Genomic DNA, 24116 nt, shown 5'->3' with positions numbered 1-24116 from the left:
AGCTCTAAGCTGCACGTTTGTTCAGTTCTGAGCAGCTTGTCCTTCACACTTCAGCTGAACTGCAGGTATTTAAGACTGAACCTGTTTGAACATGACGCCACATTTCTCTCCGTGCTCACGTCCAAACAGCTGGACCTCAGCTTAATATACTGTAGCTTAGTATACAGTATATACTGGTGTAGTATACAGTATACAGTATATACTGGTGTGGTATGCAGTAAACAGTATATACGGGTGTAGTATGCAGTAAACAGTATATACGGGTGTAGTATGCAGTATACAGTATATACTGGTGTGGTATGCAGTAAACAGTAAAGACGGGTGTAGTATGCAGTAAACAGTATATACGGGTGTAGTATGCAGTAAACAGTATATACGGGTGTAATGTGCAGTAAACAGTATATACGGGTGTAGTATGCAGTAAACAGTATATACGGGTGTAGTATGCAGTATACAGTATATACGGGTGTAGTATGCAGTAAACAGTATATACGGGTGTAGTGTGCAGTAAACAGTATATACGGGTGTAGTATACAGTAAACAGTATATACGGGTGTAGTGTGCAGTAAACAGTATATACGGGTGTAGTGTGCAGTAAACAGTATATACGGGTGTAGTATGCAGTAAACAGTATATATGGGTGTAGTATGCAGTAAACAGTATATACGGGTGTAGTATACAGTATATACGGGTGTAGTATGCAGTATACAGTATAGACGGGTGTAGTATGCAGTATACAGTATATACGGGTGTAGTATGCAGTAAACAGTATATACGGGTGTAGTATGCAGTATATACGGGTGTAGTATGCAGTATATACGAGTGTAGTATGCAGTATACAGTATATACGGGTGTAATATGCAGTAAACAGTATATACGGGTGTAGTATGCAGTAAACAGTATATACGGGTGTAGTATGCAGTATACGGGTGTAGTATGCAGTATACGGGTGTAGTATGCAGTATACAGTATATACGGGTGTAGTATGGTAGAGGCTGGATTTGAGCTCAGTAACCAGATTTCTCAGTGCTGTAATCTCTTGCTCTGATTTCTCAGTCTGCTCGAGAATCACTGTGAGGTTGTAAAGCAGAAATCTGATTACTGTCTGACTCCTGTAGACCTGGAGTTTCCCCATTATCTGATTACTGTCTGACTCCTGTAGACCTGGAGTTTCCCCGTTATCTGATTACTGTCTGACTCCTGTAGACCTGGAGTTTCCCCATTATCTGATTACTGTCTGACTCCTGTAGACCTGGAGTTTCCCCATTATCTGATTACTGTCTGACTCCTGTAGACCTGGAGTTTCCCCATTATCTGATTACTGTCTGACTCCTGTAGACCTGGAGTTTCCCCGTTATCTAATTACTGTCTGACTCCTGTAGACCTGGAGTTTCCCTGTTATCTGATTACTGTCTGACTCCTGTAGACCTGGAGTTTCCCCATTATTGTATTACTGTCTGACTCCTGTAGACCTGGAGTTTCCCCATTATCTGATTACTGTCTGACTCCTGTAGACCTGGAGTTTCTCCATTATCTGATTACTGTCTGACTCCTGTAGACCTGGAGTTTCCCCGTTATCTGATTACTGTCTGTCTCATGTAGACCTGGAGTTTCCCCATTATCTGATTACTGTCTGACTCATGTAGACCTGGAGTTTCCCCATTATCTGATTACTGTCTGACTCCAGTAGACCTGGAGTTTCCCCATTATCTGATTACTGTCTGACTCCTGTAGACCTGGAGTTTCCCCATTATCTGATTACTGTCTGACTCCAGTAGACCTGGAGTTTCCCCATTATCTGATTACTGTCTGACTCCTGTAGACCTGGAGTTTCCCCATTATCTGATTACTGTCTGACTCCTGTAGACCTGGAGTTTCCCCGTTATCTGATTACTGTCTGACTCCTGTAGACCTGGAGTTTCCCCGTTATCTGATTACTGTCTGACTCCTGTAGACCTGGAGTTTCCACATTATCTGATTACTGTCTGACTCATGTAGACCTGGAGTTTCCCCATTATCTGATTACTGTCTGACTCCTGTAGACCTGGAGTTTCCCCATTATCTGATTACTGTCTGACTCATGTAGACCTGGAGTTTCCCCATTATCTGATTACTGTCTGACTCCTGTAGACCTGGAGTTTCCCCATTATCTGATTACTGTCTGACTCATGTAGACCTGGAGTTTCTCCATTATCTGATTACCGTCTGACTCCTGTAGACCTGGAGTTTCTCCATTATCTGATTACTGTCAGACTCATGTAGACCTGGAGTTTCTCCATTATCTGATTACTGTCTGACTCCTGTAGACCTGGAGTTTCACCATTATCTGATTACTGTCTGACTCCTGTAGACCTGGCATTTCCCCATTATCTGATTACTGTCTGTCTCATGTAGACCTGGAGTTTCCCCATTATCTGATTACTGTCTGAATCATGTAGACCTGGAGTTTCCCCATTATCTGATTACTGTCTGTCTCATGTAGACCTTGAGTTTCCCCATTATCTGATTACTGTCTGACTCATGTAGACCTGGAGTTTCTTCATTATCTGATTACTGTCTGACTCATGTAGACCTGGAGTTTCTTCATTATCTGATTACTGTCTGACTCATGTAGACCTGGAGTTTCCCCGTTATCTGATTACTGTCTGTCTCATGTAGACCTGGAGTTTCCCCATTATCTGATTACTGTCTGACTCATGTAGACCTGGAGTTTCCCCATTATCTGATTACTGTCTGACTCCTGTAGACCTGGAGTTTCCACATTATCTGATTACTGTCTGACTCATGTAGACCTGGAGTTTCTCCATTATCTGATTACTGTCTGACTCCTGTAGACCTGGAGTTTCCACATTATCTGATTACTGTCTGACTCATGTAGACCTGGAGTTTCCCCGTTATCTGATTACTGTCTGACTCCTGTAGACCTGGAGTTTCCCCATTATCTGATTACTGTCTGACTCATGTAGACCTGGAGTTTCCCCATTATCTGATTACTGTCTGACTCATGTAGACGTGGAGTTTCCCCATTATCTGATTACTGTCTGACTCATGTAGACCTGGAGTTTCCCCATTACCTGATTACTGTCTGACTCCTGTAGACCTGGAGTTTCCCCATTATCTGATTACTGTCTGACTCCTGTAGACCTGGAGTTTCACCATTATCTGATTACTGTCTGTCTCATGTAGACCTGGAGTTTCCCCATTATCTGATTACTGTCTGACTCATGTAGACCTGGAGTTTCCCCATTATCTCATTACTGTCTGACTCATGTAGACCTGGAGTTTCCCTATTATCTGATTACTGTCTGACTCATGTAGACCTGGAGTTTCCCCATTATCTGATTACTGTCTGACTCCTGTAGACCTGGAGTTTCCACATTATCTGATTACTGTCTGACTCATGTAGACCTGGAGTTTCCCCGTTATCTGATTACTGTCTGACTCCTGTAGACCTGGAGTTTCCCCATTATCTGATTACTGTCTGACTCATGTAGACCTGGAGTTTCCCCATTATCTGATTACTGTCTGACTCCTGTAGACCTGGAGTTTCACCATTATCTGATTACTGTCTGTCTCATGTAGACCTGGAGTTTCCACATTATCTGATTACTGTCTGACTCATGTAGACCTGGAGTTTCCCCATTATCTGATTACTGTCTGACTCCTGTAGACCTGGAGTTTCCCCATTATCTGATTACTGTCTGACTCATGTAGACCTGGAGTTTCCCCATTATCTGATTACTGTCTGACTCCTGTAGACCTGGAGTTTCTCCATTATCTGATTACTGTCTGACTCCTGTAGACCTGGAGTTTCCCCGTTATCTGATTACTGTCTGACTCATGTAGGCCTGGAGTTTCCCCATTATCTGATTACTGTCTGACTCATGTAGACCTGGAGTTTCCCCATTATCTGATTACTGTCTGACTCCTGTAGACCTGGAGTTTCTCCATTATCTGATTACTGTCTGACTCCTGTAGACCTGGAGTTTCTCCATTATCTGATTACTGTCTGACTCCTGTAGACCTGGAGTTTCCCCATTATCTGATTACTGTCTGTCTCATGTAGACCTGGAGTTTCCCCATTATCTGATTACTGTCTGACTCCTGTAGACCTGGAGTTTCCCCATTATCTGATTACTGTCTGACTCATGTAGACCTGGAGTTTCCCCATTATCTGATTACTGTCTGACTCCTGTAGACCTGGAGTTTCACCATTATCTGATTACTGTCTGTCTCATGTAGACCTGGAGTTTCCACATTATCTGATTACTGTCTGACTCATGTAGACCTGGAGTTTCCCCATTATCTCATTACTGTCTGACTCATGTAGACCTGGAGTTTCCCTATTATCTGATTACTGTCTGACTCATGTAGACCTGGAGTTTCCCATTATCTGATTACTGTCTGACTCCTGTAGACCTGGAGTTTCTCCATTATCTGATTACTGTCTGACTCCTGTAGACCTGGAGTTTCTCCATTATCTGATTACTGTCTGACTCCTGTAGACCTGGAGTTTCCCCGTCATCTGATTACTGTCTGACTCATGTAGGCCTGGAGTTTCCCCATTATCTGATTACTGTCTGTCTCATGTAGACCTGGAGTTTCCCCATTATCTGATTACTGTCTGACTCCTGTAGACCTGGAGTTTCTCCATTATCTGATTACTGTCTGACTCATGTAGACCTGGTGTTTCCACATTATCTGATTACTGTCTGACTCCTGTAGACCTGGAGTTTCCCCATTATCTGATTACTGTCTGACTCCTGTAGACCTGGAGTTTCTCCATTATCTGATTACTGTCTGACTCCTGTAGACCTGGAGTTTCACCATTATCTGATTACTGTCTGACTCCTGTAGACCTGGCATTTCCCCATTATCTGATTACTGTCTGACTCATGTAGACCTGGAGTTTCACCATTATCTGATTACTGTCTGACTCATGTAGACCTGGAGTTTCACCATTATCTGAATACTGTCAGCGCTGTGGGTTCTGCTAATATATACGCGTCTTATTCTGTGAGGAAAACGTATGAAATGTTCACGAATCCAGCAGGACAGCTCCAACATTTGAGGCTTAACAGGAGAATCTGTTGGAATCAGATCAGCTCCACGAGCAACTTAGCGGTTTAAAAATAGCTGTAATTTAATTAGGTAAAGCCTGAGCGGAGCACAGTCCCCAACACCACTGAGAGCGGCATCAGCTGCAGCTCCCAGAGTAATCCTGCAGGATAAACACACACCTGACACAGCGGACGCACAGCGGACACACACCTGACACAGCGGACGCACAGCGGACACACACCTGACACACACCTGACACAGCGGACGCACACCTGACACACACCTGACACAGCAGACGCACAGCGGACACACACCTGACACACACCTGACACAGCGGACGCACCGCGGACACACACCTGACACAGCGGACGCACAGCGGACACACACCTGACACAGCGGACGCACCGCGGACACACACCTGACACAGCGGACGCACAGCGGACACACACCTGACACAGCGGACGCACCGCGGACACACACCTGACACAGCGGACGCACAGCGGACACACACCTGACAAAGCGGACGCACAGCGGACACACACCTGACACAGCGGACGCACAGCGGACACACACCTGACACAGCGGACGCACAGCGGACACACACCTGACACAGCGGACACACACCTGACACACACCTGACACAGCGGACGCACAGCGGACACACACCTGACACAGCGGACGCACCGCGGACACACACCTGACACAGCGGGCGCACAGCGGACACACACCTGACACAGCGGGCACACAGCGGACACACACCTGACACACACCTCACACAGTGGACACACAGCGGACGCACACCTGACACAGCGGACACACACCTGACACACACCTGACACAGCGGACGCACAGCGGACGCACACCTGACACAGCGGACGCACACCTGACACAGCGGACAAACAGCGGACACACACCTGACACAGCGGACGCACACCTGACACACACCTGACACAGCGGACACACAGCGGACACAGAACCTTACATACATAGAACCTTGCACGCATAAAGGTTTTTGTGCGTGGGGAAAGGGTTCTTTGGAATGATGGAGAATGTGTTGTGTATTTTATAGAACCTTTTTGTAAATTGTTCTAAATAGCACCCAAAAGGGTTCTGCTTCATGGTGCTATACAGAACCATATGCAGCACATTCTGCATCAATCTGAAGAACCATTCCATATAGAACCACTGTATACAGAATATATTCAATATAGAACCACGTCTTTCTAAAGAACCCTTAAAGAACCATCTTGTTAAGAGTGTACGTGACATCAGTTTAGAGCGAGGTGGTTAAAGTGACGCCGTCCAGCAGACGTGGTGTGAGGTTTGCGTCACTCTCTTCATGCACTTCCCCTTATCACTCTCTCTGTCCAGCGTGGTAAAGCCACACTAGCGGTCACTCCTGTTTTCACTCTGGTCTTCTTCTTTTCAGTTTCCTCGTCTTGTGTGCTTAGCAGTGAGAGTTGCTGTAGGTCAGTGGCGGACTAGGAACTATTCAGTACCGCTATAAATTATTCAGTACCGCTATAAATTATTCAGTATCTACTGTGAATTATTCAGTATCTACTGTGAATTATTCAGTATCTACTGTGAGTTATTCAGTATCTACTGTGAGTTATTCAGTATCTACTGTGAATTATTCAGTCTCTACTGTGAGTTATTCAGTATCTACTGTGAGTTATTCAGTATGTACTGTGAATTATTCAGTATGTACAGTGAGTTATTCAGTATCTACTGTGAATTATTCAGTATGTACTGTGAGTTATTCAGTATGTACTGTGAATTATTCAGTATCTACTGTGAGTTATTCAGTATCTACTGTGAGTTATTCAGTATGTACTGTGAGTTATTCAGTATCTACTGTGAGTAATTCAGTATCTACTGTGAGTTATTCAGTATGTACTGTGAATTATTCAGTATCTACTGTGAATTATTCAGAATCTACTGTGAGTTATTCAGTATCTACTGTGAGTTATTCAGTATGTACTGTGAATTATTCAGTATGTACTGTGAGTTATTCAGTATGTACTGTGAGTTATTCAGTATCTACTGTGAGTTATTCAGCATCTACTGTGAATTATTCAGTATGTTCTGTGAATTATTCAGTATGTACTGTGAATTATTCAGTATCTACTCTGAATTATTCAGAATCTACTGTGAGTTATTCAGTATCTACTGTGAGTTATTCAGTATCTACTGTGAATTATTCAGTATGTTCTGTGAATTATTCAGTATGTACTGTGAATTATTCAGTATCTACTGTGAATTATTCAGTATCTACTGTGAATTATTCAGTATGTACTGTGAGTTATTCAGTATCTACTGTGAGTTATTCAGTATCTACTGTGAATTATTCAGTATCTACTGTGAGCTATTCAGTATGTACTGTGAATTATTCAGTATCTACTGTGAGTTATTCAGTATGTACTGTGAGTTATTCAGTATGTACTGTGAGTTATTCAGTATCTACAGTGAGTTATTCAGTATGTACTGTGAGTTATTCAGTATCTACAGTGAGTTATTCAGTATGTACTGTGAGTTATTCAGTATCTACAGTGAGTTATTCAGTATGTACTGTGAGTTATTCAGTATCTACTGTGAGTTATTCAGTATCTACTGTGAATTATTCAGTATCTACTGTGAGTTATTCAGTATGTACTGTGAATTATTCAGTATCTACTGTGAGTTATTCAGTATGTACTGTGAGTTATTCAGTATGTACTGTGAATTATTCAGTATCTACAGTGAGTTATTCAGTATGTACTGTGAGTTATTCAGTATCTACAGTGAGTTATTCAGTATGTACTGTGAGTTATTCAGTATCTACAGTGAGTTATTCAGTATGTACTGTGAATTATTCAGTATGTACTGTGAGTTATTCAGTATGTACTGTGAGTTATTCAGTATCTACAGTGAGTTATTCAGTATGTACTGTGAATTATTCAGTATGTACTGTGAGTTATTCAGTATGTACTGTGAGTTATTCAGTATCTACAGTGAGTTATTCAGTATGTACTGTGAGTTATTCAGTATCTACTGTGAGTTATTCAGTATGTACTGTGAGTTATTCAGTATGTACTGTGAATTATTCAGTATCTACTGTGAGTTATTCAGTATCTACAGTGAGTTATTCAGTATGTACTGTGAGTTATTCAGTATCTACAGTGAGTTATTCAGTATGTACTGTGAGTTATTCAGTATCTACTGTGAATTATTCAGTATCTACTGTGAGTTATTCAGTATCTACTGTGAGTTATTCAGTATGTACTGTGAATTATTCAGTATCTACTGTGAGATATTCAGTATCTACAGTGAGTTATTCAGTATGTACTGTGAGTTATTCAGTATCTACTGTGAGTTATTCAGTATCTACTGTGAATTATTCAGTATCTACTGTGAGTTATTCAGTATGTACTGTGAGTTATTCAGTATCTACTGTGAGTTATTCAGTATGTACTGTCAGTTATTCAGTATCTACTGTGAGTTATTCAGTATCTACTGTGAATTATTCAGTATGTACTGTGAGTTATTCAGTATCTACTGTGAGTTATTCAGTATGTACTGTGAGTTATTCAGTATCTACTGTGAATTATTCAGTATGTACTGTGAGTTATTCAGTATGTACTGTGAGTTATTCAGTATCTACTGTGAATTATTCAGTATCTACTGTGAGTTATTCAGTATCTACTGTGAATTATTCAGTATGTACTGTGAGTTATTCAGTATCTACTGTGAGTTATTCAGTATGTACTGTGAGTTATTCAGTATGTACTGTGAATTATTCAGTATCTACTGTGAATTATTCAGTATCTACTGTGAGTTATTCAGTATCTACTGTGAGTTATTCAGTATGTACTGTGAGTTATTCAGTATCTACTGTGAGTTATTCAGTATGTACTGTGAGTTATTCAGTATGTACTGTGAGTTATTCAGTATCTACAGTGAGTTATTCAGTATGTACTGTGAGTTATTCAGTATGTACAGTGAGTTATTCAGTATGTACTGTGAATTATTCAGTATGTACTGTGAGTTATTCAGTATCTACAGTGAGTTATTCAGTATGTACTGTGAGTTATTCAGTATCTACTGTGAGTTATTCAGTATGTACTGTGAGTTATTCAGTATCTACAGTGAGTTATTCAGTATGTACTGTGAGTTATTCAGTATCTACAGTGAATTATTCAGTATCTACTGTGAGTTATTCAGTATCTACAGTGAGTTATTCAGTATGTACTGTGAGTTATTCAGTATGTACTGTGAGTTATTCAGTATCTACTGTGAATTATTCAGTATCTACTGTGAGTTATTCAGTATCTACTGTGAGTTATTCAGTATGTACTGTGAGTTATTCAGTATCTACTGTGAGTTATTCAGTATGTACTGTGAGTTATTCAGTATCTACTGTGAGTTATTCAGTATGTACTGTGAGTTATTCAGTATCTACTGTGAATTATTCAGTATGTACTGTGAGTTATTCAGTATCTACTGTGAATTATTCAGTATCTACTGTGAGTTATTCAGTATGTACTGTGAATTATTCAGTGTCTACTGTGAGTTATTCAGTATCTACTGTGAATTATTCAGTATCTACTGTGAATTATTCAGTATGTACTGTGAATTATTCAGTATGTACTGTGAGTTATTCAGTATCTACTGTGAGTTATTCAGTATGTACTGTGAGTTATTCAGTATCTACAGTGAGTTATTCAGTATGTACTGTGAGTTATTCAGTATCTACTGTGAGTTATTCAGTATCTACTGTGAATTATTCAGTATCTACTGTGAGTTATTCAGTATCTACAGTGAGTTATTCAGTATGTACTGTGAGTTATTCAGTATGTACTGTGAATTATTCAGTATGTACTGTGAGTTATTCAGTATGTACTGTGAGTTATTCAGTATCTACAGTGAGTTATTCAGTATCTACTGTGAATTATTCAGTATCTACTGTGAGTTATTCAGTATATACTGTGAGTTATTCAGTATCTACAATGAGTTATTCAGTATCTACTGTGAATTATTCAGTATCTACTGTGAGTTATTCAGTATCTACTGTGAGTTATTCAGTATCTACAGTGAGTTATTCAGTATGTACTGTGAGTTATTCAGTATCTACTGTGAGTTATTCAGTATCTACTGTGAGTTATTCAGTATCTACAGTGAGTTATTCAGTATGTACTGTGAGTTATTCAGTATCTACTGTGAGTTATTCAGTATGTACAGTGAGTTATTCAGTATCTACTGTGAGTTATTCAGTATCTACTGTGAGTTATTCAGTATCTACAGTGAGTTATTCAGTATGTACTGTGAGTTATTCAGTATCTACAGTGAGTTATTCAGTATGTACTGTGAGTTATTCAGTATCTACTGTGAATTATTCAGTATCTACTGTGAGTTATTCAGTATCTACTGTGAATTATTTAGTATCTACAGTGAGTTATTCAGTATGTACTGTGAGTTATTCAGTATCTACAGTGAGTTATTCAGTATCTAATATGAATTATTCAGTATCTACAGTGAGTTATTCAGTATGTACTGTGAGTTATTCAGTATCTACAGTGAGTTATTCAGTATGTACTGTGAGTTATTCAGTATCTACAGTGAGTTATTCAGTATCTACTGTGAGTTATTCAGTATCTACAGTGAGTTATTCAGTATGTACTGTGAGTTATTCAGTATCTACAGTGAGTTATTCAGTATCTACAGTGAGTTATTCAGTATGTACTGTGAGTTATTCAGTATCTACAGTGAGTTATTCAGTATCTACAGTGAGTTATTCAGTATGTACTGTGAGTTATTCAGTATCTACAGTGAGTTATTCAGTATCTACAGTGAGTTATTCAGTATGTACTGTGAGTTATTCAGTATGTACTGTGAGTTATTCAGTATCTACAGTGAGTTATTCAGTATGTACTGTGAGTTATTCAGTATCTACAGTGAGTTATTCAGTATCTACAGTGAGTTATTCAGTATGTACTGTGAGTTATTCAGTATCTACAGTGAGTTATTCAGTATCTACAGTGAGTTATTCAGTATGTACTGTGAGTTATTCAGTATCTACAGTGAGTTATTCAGTATCTACAGTGAGTTATTCAGTATGTACTGTGAGTTATTCAGTATCTACTGTGAGTTATTCAGTATCTACTGTGAATTATTCAGTATGTACTGTGAGTTATTCAGTATGTACTGTGAGTTATTCAGTATGTACTGTGAGTTATTCAGTATCTACAGTGAGTTATTCAGTATGTACTGTGAGTTATTCAGTATCTACAGTGAGTTATTCAGTATCTACAGTGAGTTATTCAGTATGTACTGTGAGTTATTGTCTGTGTCTGTGGTTCTGAGCTCAGCTCAGCTGTAGTTGTGTATGTGATGTAATGCTAAAGCGATGCTGCTCGTGCTGTGGGTGCAAACCATGACTGACAGGAAATGAGATGATACGCAAAGGAAATGCCTGAACTTGTTTTTCAGTAAGTGTAAAGTTTTCATTATAGATCTGCCTGTCTGTCTGTCTGCCTGTCTGTCTACCTGCCTGTCTGTCTGTCTACCTGCCTGTCTGTCTGTCTGTCTGTCTGCCTGTCTGTGTGTTTTGATATCACAACTACAAGTTACTGGCAGTCTGCACACTACATTCTGTCTGCCTGTCTGTCTGTCTGTCTGTCTGTCTGTTTTGATATCACAACTACAAGTTACTGGCAGTCTGCACACTACATTCTGTCTGCCTGTCTGTCTGTCTGTCTGCCTGTCTGTCTGTTTGCCTGTCTGTCTGTCTGTGTGTTTTGATATCACAACTACAAGTTACTGGCAGTCTGCACACTACATTCTGTCTGCCTGCCTGTCTGTCTGCCTATCTGTCTGTCTGTCTGCCTGTCTGTCTGTCTGCCTGTCTGTCTGCCTGCCTGTCTGTCTGTCTGTGTGTTTTGATATCACAACTACAAGTTACTGGCAGTCTGCACACTACATTCTGTCTGTCTGTCTGTCTGTCTGCATGTCTGTCTGCCTGTCTGTCTGTCTGTTTATCACATTTACTTACACGACAATGACTCAGCAGCTAAAGCGCCGTGATGGCGGCGACTCTAACGGGCTTTACTCTGGACAGCGCTGTAAATACAGGAGGAGGGTGTGGAGCCGCCGTAAGGAAGAGCAGAGGCAGAGGCAGCGGACAGATGAGCCTGAGTCACTCTGCATAAATCACACAGTCAGGATCAGGAGAACCGCCTCAGTCGTCCTCCTCAGAACCCACTCTGTCTGACTCACACAGTGAGGATCAGGAGAACCGCCTCAGTCGTCCTCCTCAGAACCCACTCTGTCTGAATCACACAGTGAGAATCAGGAGAACCGCCTCAGTCGTCCTCCTCAGAACCCACTCTGTCTGAATCACACAGTGAGGATCAGGAGAACCGCCTCAGTCGTCCTCCTCAGAACCCACTGTCTGACTCACACAGTGAGAATCAGGAGAACCGCCTCAGTCGTCCTCCTCAGAACCCACTCTGTCTGAATCACACAGTGAGGATCAGGAGAACCGCCTCAGTCGTCCTCCTCAGAACCCACTGTCTGACTCACACAGTGATAATCAGGAGAACCGCCTCAGTCGTCCTCCTCAGAACCCACTCTGTCTGAATCACACAGTGAGGATCAGGAGAACCACCTCAGTCGTCCTCCTCAGAACCCACTCTGTCTGATTCACACAGTGAGGATCAGGAGAACCGCCTCAGTCGTCCTCCTCAGAACCCACTCTGTCTGATTCACACAGTGAGGATCAGGAGAACCGCCTCAGTCGTCCTCCTCAGAACCCACTGTCTGACTCACACAGTGAGAATCAGGAGAACCGCCTCAGTCGTCCTCCTCAGAACCCACTCTGTCTGAATCACACAGTGAGGATCAGGAGAACCGCCTCAGTCGTCCTCCTCAGAACCCACTGTCTGACTCACACAGTGAGAATCAGGAGAACCGCCTCAGTCGTCCTCCTCAGAACCCACTGTCTGACTCACACAGTGAGAATCAGGAGAACCGCCTCAGTCGTCCTCCTCAGAACCCAATGTCTGACTCACACAGTGAGAATCAGGAGAACCGCCTCAGTCGTCCTCCTCAGAACCCACTGTCTGACTCACACAGTGAGAATCAGGAGAACCGCCTCAGTCGTCCTCCTCAGAACCCACTCTGTCTGAATCACACAGTGAGGATCAGGAGAACCGCCTCAGTCGTCCTCCTCAGAACCCACTCTGTCTGACTCACACAGTGAGAATCAGGAGAACCGCCTCAGTCGTCCTCCTCAGAACCCACTGTCTGACTCACACAGTGATAATCAGGAGAACCGCCTCAGTCGTCCTCCTCAGAACCCACTCTGTCTGAATCACACAGTGAGGATCAGGAGAACCGCCTCAGTCGTCCTCCTCAGAACCCACTCTGTCTGATTCACACAGTGAGAATCAGGAGAACCGCCTCAGTCGTCCTCCTCAGAACCCACTCTGTCTGAATCACACAGTGAGGATCAGGAGAACCGCCTCAGTCGTCCTCCTCAGAACCCACTCTGTCTGACTCACACAGTGATAATCAGGAGAACCGCCTCAGTCGTCCTCCTCAGAACCCACTCTGTCTGAATCACACAGTGAGGATCAGGAGAACCGCCTCAGTCGTCCTCCTCAGAACCCACTCTCTCTGAATCACACAGTGAGGATCAGGAGAACCGCCTCAGTCGTCCTCCTCAGAACCTCATCACTAACACTGCCTCGCCTCAGTGCTGAAGTTTAGAGCAGATGTTACTCTGAACAGGTTTTATTTATATGTTAAATGATCAAGACACTGTTGATGACATCACAGCTTATAAACCTCACTTTAGTACCGAATCTCAGTACTAGCTAATGGCTGCATACGAGCCAGGAAAGTGAAAGGCCACCAAATTCCAAGAACTACTTTAGATTTTAACCTCTTAATGGAACAGTTTGGAAAAATAATCTAATCTAATAACAATAAAATCTAATTTTCTGACAGAACTGAAAAAAGCAATACTCAACTGATAAATGCACTTTGTTTACATGTGGGTCCTTAGCAGGTACTGAATAATTCATAGCAGGTACTGAATAATTCATATCAGATACTGAATAATTCATAGCAGGTACTGAATAATTCATAGCAGATACTGAATAATTCATAGCAGATACTGAATAATTCATAGCAGGTACTGAATAATTCATATCAGATACTGAATAATTCATATCAGATACTGAATAATTCATAGCAGTTACTGAATAATTCATAGCAGATACTGAGAAATTCATATCAGGTACTGAATAATTCATATCAGATACTGAATAATTCATATCAGATAGTGAATAATTCATAGTAGACACTGAATAATTCATAGTAGATACTGAATAATTCATAGTAGATACTGAATAATTCATAGGAGATACTGAATAATTCATAGTAGATACTGAATAATTCATTTCAGATACTGAATAATTCATAGCAGGTACTGAATAATTCATATCAGATACTGAATAATTCACAGTAGATACAGAATAACTCATAGCAGATACTGAATAATTCATAGCAGATACTGAATAATTGATAGCAGATACTGAATAATTGATAGCAGGTACTGAATAATTCATAGCAGATACTGAATAATTCACAGTAGATACTGAATAATTCATAGCAGATACTGAATAATTGATAGCAGGTACTGAATAATTCACAGTAGATACTGAATAATTCATAGCAGATACTGAATAATTGATAGCAGGTACTGAATAATTCACAGTAGATACTGAATAATTCATAGCAGATACTGAATAATTGATAGCAGGTACTGAATAATTCATAGCAGATACTGAATAATTGATAGCAGGTACTGAATAACTCATAGGAGATACTGAATAATTCATATCAGATACTGAATAATTGATAGCAGGTACTGAATAACTCATAGGAGATACTGAATAATTCATATCAGATACTGAATAATTCATATCAGATAGTGAATAATTCATAGTAGACACTGAATAATTCATAGCAGATACTGAATAATTCACAGTAGATACTGAATAATTCATAGCAGATACTGAATAATTGATAGCAGGTACTGAATAATTCACAGTAGATACTGAATAATTCATAGCAGATACTGAATAATTGATAGCAGGTACTGAATAATTCACAGTAGATACTGAATAATTCATAGCAGATACTGAATAATTGATAGCAGGTACTGAATAATTCATAGCAGATACTGAATAATTGATAGCAGGTACTGAATAATTCATAGCAGATACTGAATAATTGATAGCAGGTACTGAATAATTCATAGCAGATACTGAATAATTGATAGCAGGTACTGAATAACTCATAGGAGATACTGAATACTGAATGCCTGAGCGTAATAAAAGCTACAGTTTGCTTGGATGTCAGAGTTTAAAGAGATCTTTTCACACAGAGACAGTTTTACTGAGCTGCCCTCAGGATGCTGCTTTATCTGCGTCACTGTTCCAGAAACTTCCACAGCATTTCGCTCATTCCTCATTCGCTATGGTCTCTCACAGCGGCGCGAGTCAGCGTATCAGACATCCCGTCAGAGACGGTCGAGATAAGAACGAGCCTCTAGAGAAGGAAACCATCAGAAAACCGCCAGCCAGGTTCAGAGAGTATTATAATCATATCATCAGTTCAAAATGACAAATCCATCATCTACACCAACCACATGCCATCGCTGTGTGAACATATCGTCCAGTTATCTCTGTATTCTGTGTATATTTAAAAAATGATTCTGATTTGATTCAAAATAATCAAACTGAATTAAACGGTGCTGAAGTCTGAGATTTCTGACACTGAATCATTTCCAAAAGAATCACATTTGGATCAAAGGCCAGATATTTATATTGATAGTTACTGATTAATAAGCCATGAGATTAATACCTGAACAATAAGCTTCATTACTAATAGCTAATTAATACGCCGGCCGGAGGAGCGGTTAAAGCACCATGTAGCCGTGCTATAGTTCAACACACACTTTAAATCCCTGCTTAATGAGGCACCATAATCAGTTACACAGTGCCAGCAAAAGTTTGGACACACCTTCCCATTCAGTGTTCTTTCTTTCTTGTTAATATTTTCTACATTGTAGGTTAATCCAAATGGGAAGGAGCGGGAATATAGGATTATGTAGGACACAAACACAGTGATTCACACAGGCGTTCGCTGAGTCAGCTGTTCTGTATGAATGGAACCTGTACGGCGCGCGACTTCAGAGTCTCTATTAGACTTAGTGAATCGGTCACTCAGCACTGCAGCACTGCAGCGACTGAAACGACAGCGCTCACTAAAGCTGTTTACACAAAAGCCGTCACCTGCTCGGACTCACCTGGCAGAGCAAACACAGCGCAGCTCAAACACGGCGAGCAGGAGCCAAACGAAAACAGCAGACGTTTCACTGCTGATCACCACCAGAACGTCCACAGGCCTTAAATCCACAGCCTTTTGGAATATATGTTTTGGATATTTTACGAGCAAAAAATCACCAAAAATCTAAGTTATTTAATCCTAAGAGCATTTTTGTGAAACCCTTACAGTCACTTCTGACCAAGAACATAAAACAGTCGTAACATATTCCAGCACATTCACACTTCCATGAATTCCATTTGTATGATGCTCTTACATCATTACTGTATAATTACATCGCTCTCTACTACAAATGATTTACTAATCCATTACTAATACTAATTATTCAGTATTTACTGTGAGTTATTCAGTATCTACTGTGAGTTATTCAGTATCTACTGTGAGTTATTCAGTATCTACAGTGAGTTATTCAGTATGTACTGTGAGTTATTCAGTATCTACTGTGAATTATTCAGTATCTACTGTGAGTTATTCAGTATCTACAGTGAGTTATTCAGTATGTACTGTGAGTTATTCAGTATCTACTGTGAATTATTCAGTATCTACTGTGAGTTATTCAGTATCTACTGTGAATTATTCAGTATCTACTGTGAGTTATTCAGTATCTACTGTGAATTATTCAGTATCTACAGTGAGTTATTCAGTATGTACTGTGAGTTATTCAGTATCTACTGTGAATTATTCAGTATGTACTGTGAGTTATTCAGTATCTACTGTGAATTATTCAGTATCTACAGTGAGTTATTCAGTATGTACTGTGAGTTATTCAGTATCTACAGTGAATTATTCAGTATCTACAGTGAGTTATTCAGTATGTACTCTGAGTTATTCAGTATCTACAGTGAGTTATTCAGTATGTACTGTGAATTATTCAGTATGTACTGTGAGTTATTCAGTATGTACTGTGAGTTATTCAGTATGTACAGTGAATTATTCAGTATGTACTGTGAATTATTCAGTATGTACTGTGAGTTATTCAGTATGTACTGTGAATTATTCAGTATGTACTGTGAATTATTCAGTATGTACTGTGAGTTATTCAGTATCTACTGTGAGTTATTCAGTATCTACTGTGAGTTATTCAGTATCTACAGTGAGTTATTCAGTATGTACTGTGAGTTATTCATTATCTACTGTGAGTTATTCAGTATCTACAGTGAGTTATTCAGTATGTACTGTGAATTATTCAGTATGTACAGTGAGTTATTCAGTATCTACTGTGAGTTATTCAGTATCTACAGTGAGTTATTCAGTATGTACTGTGAGTTATTCAGTATCTACTGTGAGTTATTCAGTATCTACTGTGAGTTATTCAGTATCTACAGTGAGTTATTCAGTATCTACTGTGAATTATTCAGTATCTACTGTGAGTTATTCAGTATGTACTGTGAGTTATTCAGTATGTACTGTGAGTTATTCAGTATCTACTGTGAGTTATTCAGTATCTACAGTGAGTTATTCAGTATGTACTGTGAGTTATTCAGTATGTACTGTGAGTTATTCAGTATGTACTGTGAGTTATTCAGTATGTACTGTGAGTTATTCAGTATCTACTGTGAATTATTCAGTATCTACTGTGAGTTATTCAGTATGTACTGTGAGTTATTCAGTATGTACTGTGAGTTATTCAGTATCTACTGTGAATTATTCAGTATCTACTGTGAATTATTCAGTATGTACTGTGAGTTATTCAGTATCTACTGTGAGTTATTCAGTATCTACTGTGAGTTATTCAGTATCTACAGTGAGTTATTCAGTATCTACTGTGAATTATTCAGTATCTACTGTGAGTTATTCAGTATCTACTGTGAGTTATTCAGTATCTACAGTGAGTTATTCAGTATGTACTGTGAGTTATTCAGTATCTACTGTGAATTATTCAGTATGTACTGTGAATTATTCAGTATCTACTGTGAGTTATTCAGTATCTACAGTGAGTTATTCAGTATGTACTGTGAGTTATTCAGTAATTACCATGAATAGTAATCATATATTCCTGCTATGTGCACTGAAGCTCAGCTGAAACTAAAGCAGTTTGTTGTGTTTACCTGCAGCTGTAGGGGGGATATTTTGACGCTGTATCTCAGGGGGGTCTCTGTGGGGGCTGCGTTTCGAGAGGCGCTGAGAGAAAACTGCAGCTGTTCTCCGGACATGGCACACTGCACATTCTGCCAACAGCAAAAACAAACACAACGAAATTAGGACCAAGAATGTTTGGGTTCTTTCATTCAGACACAGACGTGCTGAGGCAGTAGCCCACTGACCCCTCACACGACACTTCAACAAATTTATAGAAGTCACCCTCAACCCAAACGTGGTCAGTCAGCCAGGACCTGTTTGGTGTCGGACGTTTTACCACAGAAGCTACACTGCTGTGTCTGATCCACTCGTACCAGCACAACACACACTAACACACCACCACCACGTCAGTGTTACTGCAGTGCTGAGAATGACCCACCACCCAAACAGTACCTGCTCTGTGAGGGTCCATGGGGGTCCTGACCACTGAAGAACAGGGTAACAGAGTATCAGAGAAACAGATGGACTACAGTCTGTAACTGTAGAACTACAGAGTGGAACTGAACGGTCAGTGGAGCTGATAGAAACGAGGAGGTGGTCATAGTGTTACGCCTGATTGGTGTATAAAGAACCACGAACACTCAAAGAACCCTACCCATGATTAAAGGGCTCTTTGCATCATGAATCCGTATCTATATACAACCTTTTTGAAAATGGTTCTATATAGCACCCAAAAGGGTTCTTCTACCGTTACAATGTCAAGCTTACAAAAACAGGTGCTGGTTAGAACCCTTTTCAAATAAGTTCTACATAGAAGCATCTACAGCACATTCTCCATCGCTGTAAAGAACTCTGTCCTGACGCAGAGAGCCCTTTAATCAGGGAGATACGATCAGTTCTTCAGTTTTAGACGGAGTTTGAAAATCCCTGTTGTTCTTTACATTGTGTGAAAATTTTATGATGAATGGACCAAAAGAAACGACCCAGAATGACTTGGAAAGACGTCCGGTTCCATTGACTTCCATTAAAAGTAGAGTAGGTTTTCACCTCCTCCTGTAAAGTTGCTGTTTTGGAGATACGAGGGTTTATATGACACATATCATAACAAAATACGCGGGTAGGCGTTGTTTATAGATAACAGTGCCAAGAAAAGACATAATCAGTAATAGAGAGACTGAACACCTCCCGGTAGCTTCATAGCTTCAGAGCTCCGGCCCTAAAACTAGAGAAGGAAAGTTCAGACACCAAACACGTCTCGACCGACTACGTTTGGAGAAAGAAAACGGTCAATTTTCCAAAAGATCGCTGGTGTTTAAAACACTGGCTGAGACCCGGAATAGTCAGCAGGGGAAAAATGTACAGAGTTTGATGCCAAACTGAAGTGACAGTGATATTTGTGAGCTGGTGGGGGTGAATGGTGGGGGGGGGTGTTGGGGGGGGTGTTCAGCGTGGCTGGACGATTAGCTTGACAGCACAATGTGGGGCATCAAACTGAGGGAAGTGCACAATTTCACGGCTCTGCAAACATCATTTCCTGGGTCAGCAAACAGTTATCATTTTAACAGGATGCAGAATTTTATACCACACTATCTGCAGACGTGACAAACCAAAGGGGAACTCCACTGAATTTCCAAAATTCCTGTATAAATTAACGGTTCAGACATAAACAGAGCAGTTAGATAAACGTACCGAGTCAGAACCGCTCACAGCGGTGGTGATGGGAACCAGACGTCCCTCTAAAAGCTCCTCACAGTGGTGGTGATGGGAACCAGACGTCCCTCTAAAAGCTCCTACAGAACGTTCCTACATGAACTGGTTCTGAATTCACTGCCTGATGACTGAGACGCTGTTTTATGAGAGTTTAGAGAACTTCAACTCCATTCATGGTGGAGGGAGACATGCAGGGCGCTGTGCGGCAAAATAGTCCCCAAAGAAAACTCAGTATTCCAGATTTTCCACTGTTTTCCATCATCAACATTCCATATAAGCTCAGAAGACTCGTGTAGGTTCTCTGGTGGTTCTGGATGGTAAATAAAGTGTCTATATCTGTGTTGTAGTCATGGCGACGCCTGGTTCCCATCACCACCACCATAAAGACGTCTGATCCGTTTCACACCAAACCCTCTGGATCCCTCTGATTACGTCTCACACACTGAGTTATGGGGAATTTTTGAAAAATCAGTGAAAACGCAGCTTTCCTTCCCTGAAATATCTCAATTAAGTGCTAATGGAAAAGCTGTGGAAAGGCCAGGTTTCTGTGCTGCTTCTACTGCCAGCAAAGCAATTAGCAGCCCACCCGAAGTGGTCTGAAAGTGTCTCGGAGGATAATGAATTTAGCGTGACTTGAAGTTTCTGGCAAAACGAAATGAAGCTGGAGCACAAATCAAACACGGTGAGTCATCTGAGGTACGGAGGGGCAGCGTGGAGGACATCAGCCCAAACTGAGATACGGCCACCGAATACAAAACACCGTAAAGGACAAACTCGCTGTTCTTCTTATTACAGAAACATCCCAACTCTGAAATCTGATCCGGTCGGTCTCCATGACGACCGAGTTAACTGATCATGAACTCCAGATCAGAAAAACAGCGTCACACAAACATCCTAACTGGACTAAACCTCCTAAATCCTGTCCTAACTTCAGGATGAACCCCAGCAGGGTCCTGACTCCTGTTTAAGGCCCGTTTCTCTGGTTCTGAGGCGGCTGAGTCAGGCAGCGTAGTTCACTACCAGCATAATGAGCTCCGTTTATTCCTCCTGTAAAACGCGGCTTTCACTGGGAGATGTTTTTCTCTTCTAACTCTGCGTTTTAAACATCTCAGACGCTGCCGACTCGAACTCCACCGCCCCTCTGACCACCTTCCTGTGTTAATGTAGATGATGGAGGATTACAGTGATGGTGGTGAATAATGAGGAGGCGGAGCTGAACGGGTGTCTGTTTATTAGGAGGAGGAACGTTAGCGCGCTCGGCTAAAGCAGAAAACGAGCTGGAAATCTGTATTAAAGGCCGGGTCGAGTGGATTTGAGGTCATTTATTGCAAAACTCCAGCAGCACTACTGCGTCTGATCCACTCAGACCAGCACAACACACACTAACACACCACCACCACGTCAGTGTTACTGCAGTGCTGAGAATGACCCACCACCCAAACAGTACCTGCTCTGTGAGGGTCCATGGGGGTCCTGACCACTGAAGAACAGGGTAACAGAGTATCAGAGAAACAGATGGACTACAGTCTGTAACTGTAGAACTACAGAGTGGAACTGAACGGTCAGTGGAGCTGATAGAGTGGACAGTGAGTGTGGAAACGAGGAGGTGGTCAGAATGTTACGCCTGACCGATGTAAATCATTGCTGTCCGGAAAACCTCATGTGAGCACAGCAGCTGTCCTCTGCACTTCGTAACGAATGGACCAATAGAAAGCTTTACTATGCTGGACACACGTGTTTTTTACTGGACAGTGACGATGAGCTCTGGCGTTTAACCCCTCAAAATCTCTGTTATTACACACTGAGGCTGATTATTCAGTAACTACGGGACTTCAGTGCAAACAGGCTGAGCTGTTCTTAGATTAGAGGCGTGTATTTAAACTCTGGCCCCGCTGGTGGGCCCTGGACATTAAAGGGGACACTACACAAAAAACAATAACCCATCAAATTCCTCACCTTCTGTCCTGCTGATCTGCTAAAGCTCGAAATGCGGCCCACGGTCAGTTCTGACGTTTGCACACCGTCTTCTTCAAAAGTCAGCTGGACGTGCCCCTGACGAGAAAAACGAGAGAAATCAATCTAAAAAATCAGAGCCAAACATTTTAAAACCCACTTACTACAGAAAGGCCTTGACGGCACAGCCGGGCCTTTACCGTCCCTCCGGGCTCCTTCAGGGACCAGAAACGATTAGTACAGTATAGTATTAGCAGAAGTGGACCAAGTACACAAACCCTGGACCTGAGTTAAAGTCGAGACCCCCAAGGTGAAATATTCCTGTGTGTGTGCTCACTAGTGTGTATGTGGTGTTTCACCCCTGGGTGGGTTAAACTTCCCCCGTTTTGGGACTAATAAGGGTCTCTCAATCTAATCTTGATGTCTGGGTGGGTCCACACATGCATGACATGTGGATCACAGATACAGAAGCATACGCGTGATACGCCATCCATATAGGACTAACGCTTTATATCTTATATTATTATTGGTCGTTTATGCTGATAAACGACTGAAATACACGTCCCATATTTAAAAACCTCAAATCAGCTGTCATATACGTCGCACCCAAACATAACTTGGGTAGAAGGGAGTCCATATGTGCTAATAAAGGTCATATATTTCATACCTACACACTGCTCTGAGTCAGATTTCTGTACTCTGTACGCTCCTGTAGCGCTTTCTGGTGGCGTCTGTGCGGTGAACTACCCCAACTGTCTGTGCTTATTATACGATTCCTATAGGAATCCTGTCGAAATTCCAGCGTGCAGCCTCCCGCCTGCCCAATATGAGCGAGCGAGTGATCTGTAAACTTTGCGTTTGTGCTGAGAAAGAAGCCTCACCTCTGCTTTAGACTGGTTTAAAGCTCTGAACCAGGCTCTTCTCCATTCACTCCTCCAGCTCTTCAGCCCCAGCGTCCAGCACAGAAGCTCCTCTGCCTCCCCCGAGTCCTCCTCGGTCTCCGCTCGGCTCCCAGGAGGAGAGAAACGCGAGAAGTACTGCACGAAGTAGAGCAGCAGAGTCACCACGGAGGCCATGAAGAGGGTGAGCACACAGAGCCACTGCAGGTCCAGCAAACTTTCTGCGGACGACATTGTGGCCGTGCGGGTCAACAGAGCGCTACAGAACCAAGCCAGAGCCCGAGATACGGCGCGGTTTAGCTCTCCATCTCGGGATATTCCCTTTACCCCGCAGACGCTCCTGCCGCGAGCTGCTTCCACCCCGCCGACGAGCGCCCGTCTGCTGACGAGGCTGAGGCTGGCTTCCTATTCGCCAGCGTCTTGCTCGTTTTCCCCGTTCCACCTTAAATAGTGCGGCGCTTACATTCAGTTAAGGTGGAACGGGAAACTTGTAACCAGGATTTAAGATGGAACTTTTTAAGAAATTTTGAACAAGACTTTTTCTTTTCTTTTTTTTTTTAAGGTGGAGCCGTTTAAGGTGGAACGGGGAAATTCGAATACGTAGCAGGCGAATCAGCTTCGTCCTCGGCTGGAAATCACCGCCTCACTTCCTCCAGCTGGGAGAGGAGGAAAGCACCAGATACTCAGTCCTGTCCCCTCCTTTCAGTTCCACCTCAGTTCGCCCGTTTTCACTCGGTCCCTCCGCGTTCTCACACCATTTAAGGTGGAACGGATAATTCGCAGCGGGAGCTGCCAACTTTGTGCGGATCAGTCCGGAGTGTTTTGAGTCCAGTCAGCGGTCATTATTCTCATTTCCACCACGGATGATTGTGTAACTTTAACAAACACATGTATTTTAAACCATTAAAACCCACTAAAACCATTAAAACCATTAAACTGTTCGGCTCCGTTAAGCCCGTTAGCAACAGGCTAAGTGAAGCGAGCTAACCCGCCCGGTGTTTCAGTGGAGCGAGTTACTGGAATTATCGATCAGTTATCGGCTGATCACCCGCAGCGTTCAGATAGGGACTGATATAACAG

The 24116-nt window shown here is 41.8% G+C and overlaps 1 protein-coding gene across 4 annotated transcripts in view; it reads right to left on the bottom strand.

Annotated features, from left to right (window-relative positions):
• LOC108415417 (C2 domain-containing protein 2) overlaps positions 1–23746 on the bottom strand; it is a 48150-nt gene extending 24404 nt beyond the window's left edge. For 2 of the 4 annotated variants that reach the window (XM_017688455.2, XM_017688456.2), the window contains exons 1-3: positions 23019–23746; positions 22141–22236; positions 18504–18623 (exon numbers count right to left, since the gene is read on the bottom strand). In XM_017688455.2, coding sequence (XP_017543944.2) covers positions 18504–18623; positions 22141–22236; positions 23019–23270 — 468 coding nt within the window. In that variant the 5' untranslated portion in view covers positions 23271–23746. The remainder of the gene's footprint in view (positions 1–18503; positions 18624–22140; positions 22237–23018) is intronic. The other 2 variants (XM_017688459.2, XM_017688460.2) reach the window with 2 other exon arrangements.
• Between the last annotated feature and the right edge of the window lie 370 nt (positions 23747–24116).

The sequence above is a fragment of the Pygocentrus nattereri genome, chromosome 18, assembly GCF_015220715.1.
Source record: "Pygocentrus nattereri isolate fPygNat1 chromosome 18, fPygNat1.pri, whole genome shotgun sequence".
NCBI classification, from domain to species: domain Eukaryota; kingdom Metazoa; phylum Chordata; class Actinopteri; order Characiformes; family Serrasalmidae; genus Pygocentrus; species Pygocentrus nattereri.
Note: the sequence above shows the minus strand (reverse complement) of the source record. Positions and strands in the feature narration are given on the sequence as shown.